At 45.5% G+C, this 8,958-nt stretch overlaps 1 protein-coding gene across 1 annotated transcript; it reads left to right on the forward strand.

Annotated features, from left to right (window-relative positions):
• Positions 1 to 405: 405 nt before the first annotated feature.
• CDKN2AIPNL (CDKN2A interacting protein N-terminal like) lies at positions 406 to 6,487 on the forward strand. Its single transcript, XM_012651324.1, has 3 exons — positions 406 to 691; positions 2,006 to 2,105; positions 6,225 to 6,487. The coding sequence occupies exons 1-3, from the start codon at positions 453 to 455 to the stop codon at positions 6,234 to 6,236; spliced, it is 351 nt and encodes a 116-aa protein (XP_012506778.1). The 5' UTR covers positions 406 to 452; the 3' UTR covers positions 6,237 to 6,487.
• The last annotated feature ends 2,471 nt before the right edge of the window (positions 6,488 to 8,958 follow it).

Raw genomic sequence — 8,958 nt, forward strand, 5'->3', positions numbered from 1 at the left:
GATCAGAGATAGACTCGGGCAGTCCCCAGAAGTGAGGGCATCCGTGTTCAGCCCGGGGCCCCTCATGTTGCTCAGGATGAGGAGGTACCCGGGGAATCCCAGGGCAAGAAGGACACAGCATAATTCTGGCTGGCATCCAGCTGCCGACTGGGCGGTGGGCGCCCCGACTCTGTGCTTGGGGCCTTCAGTTTCCCCACTGGCTCCCCGGGCGGTCGCCCGCGAACCGCCCTTGCAGCCCAGGTAGACTCCCGCCAGGTGCCGCGGGCTGCAGAGGTCCGAGGGGCCCAGAGCGGCGGGCGGAGCCGCCGCAGGCCGCCTGGCCGGGCGAGGGCGCTCCAGGCAGGTCCTCCGGAGCCGGCGCGCGCCGCCGCGGCCCCTCTAGCCGGCGGGCGGTGGCGCAGTGCGCGCCGGGAAGGCGGCGGGCGGTCCGGCCCTTCGAGGCGGCGGGCGCTATGGTGGGTGGCGAGGCGGCTGCCGCGGTTGAGGAGCTGGTCTCGGGGGTGCGGCAGGCGGCCGACTTCGCGGAGCAGTTCCGCTCCTACTCGGAGACCGAGAAGCAATGGAAGGCCCGCATGGAGTTCATCCTGCGCCACCTGCCCGACTACCGCGACCCGCCAGACGGCGGCGGCCGCCTGGACCAGCTGCTGTCCCTCTCCATGGTCTGGGCCAACCACCTCTTCCTGGGCTGCAGGTGCGGACCCCTGCCGGCCGGCTGACCCCGTCCCCTGCCTTCTGACCCGCAGCCCTCCCCCAGGGCTCACCCCTGACCCGAACCCCTGACCTAGACAGTGCCCCCAACCTCCAGGCGCATTGGCTGGTGCGGTGTCGATTCCCACCTTGGCAGCCCCTTGCAAAGATATTTATTTTCTTTGAGCCTCAGTTTCCTCATTTGGTAAATGGGTGGTTGTGATGACTACAGTAATTAAAGGGTGAAGAGCTAAATACACGGTGGCTCCAAAGTTGCTATTGTTATTTGTATTATTACTGTTATTAGCTGAAACCATCACCTTTGCAGAGTGCCTTTGAAGTCCCTTAGCTCCTTTCACCTACATGGCAAACGTGCAGAGACAAAAACTGAGATAATTTAACAGATGAAAAAGCTGAGGGAAGGGGAGGGATATATCTGGGACCATGCAGCTTTGGGCAGGATTGGTGGATTTTCCCACATACAGCAAGACGTAATCTGTGTCCTGTGGCTTTTTCTCCCCATCCCCCATCCTCCTCGGTCCTGAGAGCTTCATCTCTCTGCCTTCCCTCCTGTGAAAACAACGGATGCCTTTCTGTCACCGCCCGAAAGCCCACTGCACCAAGAGGGCAAGGGGCGGCTTTTGAAGTGCCTAATAAGGCACCCTCTTTTACCCCACCACGAAGAAGGTGGCAAATCTTGAGACTCCCTATTAGCTCAATTCCCGTGACATTGTGTTAGGAGAATAGGATGACTGGGTTTGCTCCTGATTCCTTTACCCATTATGGCTGCCTGACTCTGATCACATGGCTCCTCCAGGCCTAAGCCACCTGGTTTTGCTTCAGATGTTGGAGTTTAGGATGTAGGGAAGCAGCCAGATGCACCCATCCCTTTTCCCTGCCTTCTAGGTGCTCCTGGGAAATCCTGATTAAACAGGATCCATGGTTAGGCAGATGTCAGAGAATTGGGCAAATGAACAAATAATGTTTTTTTTCATTAGACCAACATTCTACATGTTTAAAAAATAATAAAAAATATTTTTGGCCCTTATCCCATATCTGAGAATATGTACTGCCAGAGGTACAGTGCCTCTGTTTTTGTAAATCTTGAAACATCTGCTCTGTTGGCATTCCTAAAACACACTTTTGTATCCACAAGCAGGAAGAACTGTTTCCTAACCTTGTGCTGAACATGTGTGGGTTTCCCTTGCAGTATCAGATCAGTCCTGTGAGAGTTTGCAGTCCAGCAACCTGCAATTTCTTAATAATCCACAGTGGCAATTCTTCCAAGGTTTTTATCTCACTACTTTTTATTGTGCAGTTACAATAAAGACCTTTTAGACAAGGTGATGGAAATGGCTGATGGGATTGAAGTGGAAGACCTGCCACAGTTTACTGCCAGAAGTGAATTAATGAAAAAGGTAAACAGGATATCCCAGTGCATGTGATGAAATGGTATAGAGTTAATGGTCCCTGCTTTGATGACACTATTAGAGTATACTGTTTTTTGAATGCTTTTTTTTACCCCAAAGATCTAAAGCCCTTTCATTCTTATTTCCCCATAATTGGTACAAACCATATCATAACTAGACAACTCAGTGTGATAAATTATGCATTGTTAGTGGACAACACATAAACTTGACCTCTTCAAGTTGCCTAGGAACATTGTTTTGAGTTTTTTGCTTGATTGTTAAGGAAATACTGACAGAGTGCTAAAGTTTCCCACTTGTTAAAAACTCTTGTTTGTAACAGAGTAACTCATCCTTACCCCAGCAGGTGAAGACCAGACTTACTTGACCTCTCTTGACTTTCTGATAGTAGTTTGGCTGGAGTAATGTCCAGATAGCATAGCCGTTCTCTGTTCTTCAGGACTTAGTCTAGTCTCAGGCTATGGACTCTTTACACAGTGAGCTCTTGCTTTGAGTCTTGAATCCGGACCCTGGAGGTGGGCTGTGGAGAGTGTGGCAGAAGGAACCTCAGAGGGTGGGGCTGGGCATGCCAGCTGCTTTTCAGAATCGCCCCCCAGACATGCTTTTTTCACATTTGTCCCAGTCTCTTCAGGCAGAATTAATTGCTCCCTTATCTCCCAAAGTTCCTTTCACACTTTACTCAAGCTTGTTTTGGAGCAGTTGTGACCTCGAGGGAAGAGATGGTGCCTAAAGTTTTAGTCCTTATAACTCCATAAGCTAGTATAGTCATAGAGAAGGTACTCAGAAGACACTCAAAAATGGACCAAAGCAATAAGAGTATAAAGCTGGGGACCACTTTTTAGTTCTACCCTGAGAAACACAGGCAAGCCCTTGTTCCACCTCAGTTGGGTCTCGTTTTGGGAGGCAAGGCACATAAGGAGGTCCCCTTCTGTGTGTGTATCAAGGAACTAATCAAATCCTCAGCTGCTCGGAAAATATTTGTCCCAAACAGCACATCCCACTTGATTTCAGATGGTTTGTTTTTCTTAAAAAAGTATTCTTTTAGTTTTTAACGTGAACTGCAGTCAAGACCTTCGGGTTGGTGTTCCAGACACTATTTTGTTTTTTAAATAAGCTGTTAACAGGGAACTATTTTTAGCCAGGTAGCAAAGTGAACTGGGAGTTCGTGGCTTTTTGGATCCTCCTATTGTAATACTTTTAAAAATCCCTGGTTGACAAACCTTAAAAAAATATCCCTGGGTAGCCCTTGGGTGTCCCAGAGTGGTGAGGTTCCTGGAGCCCAGCCAGGAAGGGGCTAGATAGTGGCGGGCTGCCAGAGTGTACCCCGTGGGGCAGGGACAGGCAGGAAATGGGGCAATCCTTCATTTCCTAACTGCTTGTGGCATATTCTTTCCTTCTTTTTGTGCCTCAGTAGTTATCTGCCCTTCCTCAGATCTTGCTGTGCTGTTCCTCAGATCTTGCTGGGCTGTTAGACATCAGAACACTTCATGACATTTGGGCTATAAACCCTAGGAGGAGACTAAGGAGGTTTGACGTATCCCAAACATTATCCGTAGACCAGTATGAAGACGTGTGTGTGTGTTGGTAAGGGTCTGTATAAACTGCTAAATATAGTAAGGGGTCTTGTACTCAAAACCACAGAGGCCCTGTCCCGGAATGTTCATTCTTGACACTATCATTGCGTAGTGTGAGCCTCCAGGGAGGAATCCTCAGGCATGAAATTAGCATCCTTGAAACCAGCACTAATCATAAGTAGTTAGCTACCGTAAGAAGCCTGTACAGAGGTCATAATCAATAGCATTTTTAGATTTTGTGTGTTGCAACTTCCGTCAAATAAAACTTACGTTTTCTTCGTAACCAAGTTTAATTTTAGACTGTTGATACCACTGAACATGAAATTCAGCTGATCCTGAAAAATGAGATACTTCGACGGTGCATGGAGTTTTGCCAGTTGTTAAGACTTTTCTAGATAAGCCCAGCCTGAGATTGAGTCATCAGATCTCAGTGCCATGGCAGACTGTGTGGTATTGAAGGCCACCCTGAGAAACTGCTGCTAAGTGAGCTATGGGGACTTTGTACCAGTAGTTTCGTCTCTTGCCTGCATTTTTTGCATGTGACAGAGGAGGCTGGCAAACATGAGGCAACATTGCCAGTCCCAGAGACAAGAAACCTCTGATGTCAAACCGTGCGTCTGAAAAATGTCTCTTGTTATTCTGTCCAGAATTGATCCTTAGCTCTAAAATTAGTTTGGTTGGACTTTAAACCTGCTACCACCAAGTGGAAATGAATCGCCTGGCATTGTTGGTATCTCAAGACCAGACAGTGATGAAGGCTTGGAGACAGACATAAGCTCTTTAAAGTAGGATTTGTTAAATACTTTATGGCTATTCTGCAGCTTTGAAGCAAGTGTGTCTCTGTGTCTGTCCAACTCTTTTTTTTTTTTTAGTCTGAGAAAAGAAATGAGCCTTGGTTTCTGACAGGTGGAATTTGTTAGACAGTTGCAGTGTATGATTTTTTTTCTTTTGAAAGAGGGGTATTCAAACAGAAATGTATTGAACAAACTATCTTGATTACCTAACCGCCATCCTAGGCACCTGCCAGCAGCCTTTGTGGTTGCCCAGCTTAACCTTTAATGAGTGATAATTAACAAACAGCAGCAGCTGACTCAGGAAGGGTGTCATTGCTATGGCTGTCAGAGCTAATATTTCCAAGGTAACGTCTTGATCAAGGAGAAAGAGGAGTGATTGACTAGGAAGCTGTTATTGACTCGAAGAAAGAAGCTGTCAACCTAATTACTTGGTCCATTTTTCCTGAGAACATTTTTATCCCAAGAGGGAAAAATGTCAGTGTGAAAAGTGACTATGAAATGTGAAAGAAAAGTTAGAAAAACAAGCGTGCCTGCATTTCATTCTTTCTGTGCATTATGCTCAGTCTTGGCAAGCTCTGAGGTAATGGAGCCGCCGCCTGTTTGGTGGAGGAAGCCGCGATTCTAAGGCGGCCACTGTTGGTGAGTATTTAAAAAAAATTCAGTTTGTCAGATTAGTTAATCAGAAGAGGTCTTGTATCCCAAGGTAAATGCTCAGTGGAGCTACTTGTCTTTTACTCTCTATCCACTCTGAAACAGAAGCCGGAAAAGCTGCGTCCGACCCTATAGACCCGTTTTGTCTGGTGCTCAGAACGCGTGGATGGATCACCCATCAGCACCTGTGGAAAAGATGACGCGTAGCAGCCACGACTGTGCCGCCGCAGCCTTGGCCTGTCCTATCAGAACCTTGACTGATGGTTTAGAGGATTTTTTTACTCTTTGGACATAAGATGGTTTCTTTAGGTGATACTGCATTCTCCTAAATGGAGAAAGACTTCTTCTTACCTTTTGCTTTTGCTGAGGAATTTTGTTTTTTCATCTCAAAAAGACTGACGGGCTTAAATAGGAAAGAGGTCATACCTTGAAATCTCTAATTACTGAAAAGACTCTCAGGTTGATTCACGCACACTGCTAAATGTTAAGGAAATTCATTCAAATACAAGGTGACAGCCAGAGTGATTTCTTCACACCCTTAAAAGTTGTCTAAAGCCAAGTTTAAATTTACCAAAGGTGCCAGAGAGTACCCAGAAAGAATGTATCTGCTTCATTTTACCACTATTTGAAGACATGCTTTTACAGTTTCTAATAGTGTGAAAATCCAGAAATATGTAACCTTCGCATCTCCTAAATATCCTGACTCAATGTGAAATGTTGTGAATTACTACCTGAATCTGACTGGTTTTAATTTAGAACAATAAGTGTTTGTGTGATTCTGCTTTTAGAACCGTTCACGGCAGAGCATGCCAGGAAAAGTTGTATTTTAAGTATTTCCATTATCACTTTAAATTGTGAGCATTTATAGATCGCAAGTGACGAGACAAGAAAATTAGGTTCTGGCTTCCAAATGGATGGTGTGGTCAATGTTTGCTGAATTTTTTGTGCGTAGTGAAATATTAATAATTTCCGAGCATACTTACCGTTGGGGTAGTACGTAAATATTACATCACTGCTGTATCTTAATTTATGAAGATGAACTTGCTTCACTGGATTACCTGGTTACATAACCTTTTCTTTTTTTTCCCCAGCATCAAAGCTAAGGCAGAAGATTTATCACATTTTCATCATCAACTGCAGGCTTAGAAAGGAGGCTGGGATGAATGTGACACAGAGCACGGTATCTCTCTCAAGACGCCTGGTGTTACCAACAGAAAGGCAGGTGGAATGAGGAGGAATCTGTCTAGACAGGCTTTTTAAAAGTTACCATTCTTCCAGTAGCTATCACTGTAAAAGTATGCATGCGTATTTATGTATTTATAAATCATGCTGAGTTCATCGACATTGTAAAAGCCCTCTTTCCTGTTTTCAGTTGTTAAATGTCATACTTTTTGTTTAAAATGACCTTTTTCGTTGATGTAATAGTGGCAGGTAATGAATTTTATAGTTTGGGTTTTTCAGCAATTTACCTTTAAGTGTGATTCTGTTTTATGGGCCCCCCCCACCACCAAGGCAAACTAGATCCTTATTTCCACCTGAAATTTACGCCATACGTATATCCCACTGCCACGCATACTCATCTTTTTTTAAGAAATGCGAATCAAATCATAGACGTGAGGTACCCACCAGCACACGGGAGGAGGCAGAGGCAGCCTTACAAAACAGCTTTATTTTAAAATTCATTGATACAAGATTCCAAGGCTTTGTCCAGCCAGCCCGCTGATTCGTAGACTTAGATCTCCTATGCTGGCTTTTTCTGGAAGGAGCCTGCGGCTTGGGTCTTCTAGACTTGAAGAACTGCTTTGCACATGGCCTCCTAAAAAATACTGGTTTGTTCTGAAATTCTGGTATTAATGTTCTCTCTTAACTAATGTGTCTGTTCTATACCCCCTTCTCTGTTCCTCTTTCTTACTTAGTCCCCACCATTAAGTAGACAGCTCTAGGCATAAATGCTGGGGAGGGGCTTCATTTGGGGGCAGTAGTTTAATGGTCTGTCAGAGCAGGATTCACTCGCCAGTGGGAGGCACTGTGCTTGGTACTGGCCATAGTGGCAGTTAAGACGGTGGACCCTGCCCTAATCTGCCGGTGAATATAGGTAATGGAACGACCAGACACGCTGAAAACAGAGCTGGGGAAGCGTGGAGTCTGGGAGCAGAGAAGTGGGACAAGACTCTTGCCTGTGGCTTGAGACGAAGGCCAGGCAGCACACCTTGGGTGGGTCACGCCTCTGTAGGGCTTCTAGCTCCAGTGTCCCTAGGTGTCTCTAGGATGGACTGAGTGAAGAAGTCGAGATCTGTGATCTGTAACCTTGGACAAGCCACTTCTCTCCACTCATCCCTTACCTGGAAAATGGAGATCATAGAAATACCTACCACAGAGAGCTGGGGGCAAGGATTAAGATGGCAAATGTTATGCTCAGTGAGCCTTAGCTGCTTCTATTCCTCAAATGTGGCCTAGCTTTTTCCCCTTCTGACAAATATGTAAGGCTTAAAAAAATGAAATTACAAAATGGGAAAAAGTCAGTGTGACTATTCACTTTTAAATGCATCTTCTTGGCTGGGCACAGTGGTTCATGCCTGTAACCCTAGCCTTTGGAGGCCCAGGCAGGAGGATCACTTGAGGCCAGCAGTTTGAGACCATGCTGAGCAATGCAGGGAGACCTTGTCTTTATAAAAAATAAAAAAACCAGCCAGGCATGGTGACGTAAGCTTAAGTCCCAGCTACCCAGGAGGCTGAGGCAGGAAGATCACTTGAGTCCAGGAGTTTGATGTTGCAGTAAGCTAGGATGATGATACTTCATTATACTCACAGAGTGAGACACTGTCTCAAATAAATGAATAAATAAATAAAATTCATTTTCCATAGGTTTCTCAATTATCGATTCTCTTTTCTTTGTATGATACAATGCTTCAATAAAATAATAGCCTTTTGGCTGGGCGCGGTGGCTCACGCCTGTAATCCTAGCACTCTGGGAGGCTGAGGCGGGCGGATTGTTTGAGCTCAGGAGTTCCAGACCAGCCTGAGCAAGAGCGAGACCCCCATCTCTACCAAAAATAGAAAGAAATTAATTGGACAGCTAAAAATATATAGAAAAAACTAGCCGGGCATGGTGGCGCATGCCTGTAGTCCCAGCTACTTGGGAGGCTGAGGCAGGAGGATCACTTGAGCCCAGGGGTTTGAGGTTGCTGTGAGCTAGGCTGACGCCACGGCACTCTAGCCAGGGCAACAGAGCGAGACTCTTGTCTCAAAAAAAAAAAAAAAAAAATAATAATATATCCATTGCATAAAGCAAGTTTAAATTGTGTAATGATTTTTCCCCAATCTCTTTCAGTTTATTTTTCAAGACTTCTCTAGTTAATCAAAATCAAGTTTTCTGGTTCAATTTTCTTTTCCTTTTTCTTGTTCAGACGAGGTCTTTGTCACTCAGGCTGGAGTGTGGTGGCATAATCATAGCTCACTGCAGCCTCAAACTCCTGGGCTCAAGCAATCCTCCTGCCTTAGCCTCCTGGGTAGCTGGGACTATAAGCACATGCTACCATGACTGGCTAATTTTTAAAATTTATTGTAGAAATGGGGTCTTGCTATGTTGCCCAGGCTGGGCTCAAATTCCTGGCCTCAAATGATCCTCCCACCTTGGCCTCCCAAAGTGCTGACATTATAGGTGTGAGCTACCATGCCCAGCCTTCAGTTTTCTAATGGATTTTCTCTCATTGTTTCCTCAAACTGCCTGCTTTTCTTCTTATCTTACTTTTACAACCTCTGTGGCTATCTCAAGTATAAAATTAACCAGTATTTTAGAATTTCATCCTTTATGTATTTCTGGAA

The sequence above is a fragment of the Propithecus coquereli genome, unplaced genomic scaffold (assembly GCF_000956105.1).
Source record: "Propithecus coquereli isolate 6110/MARCELLA unplaced genomic scaffold, Pcoq_1.0 Scaffold353, whole genome shotgun sequence".
NCBI lineage: Eukaryota > Metazoa > Chordata > Mammalia > Primates > Indriidae > Propithecus > Propithecus coquereli.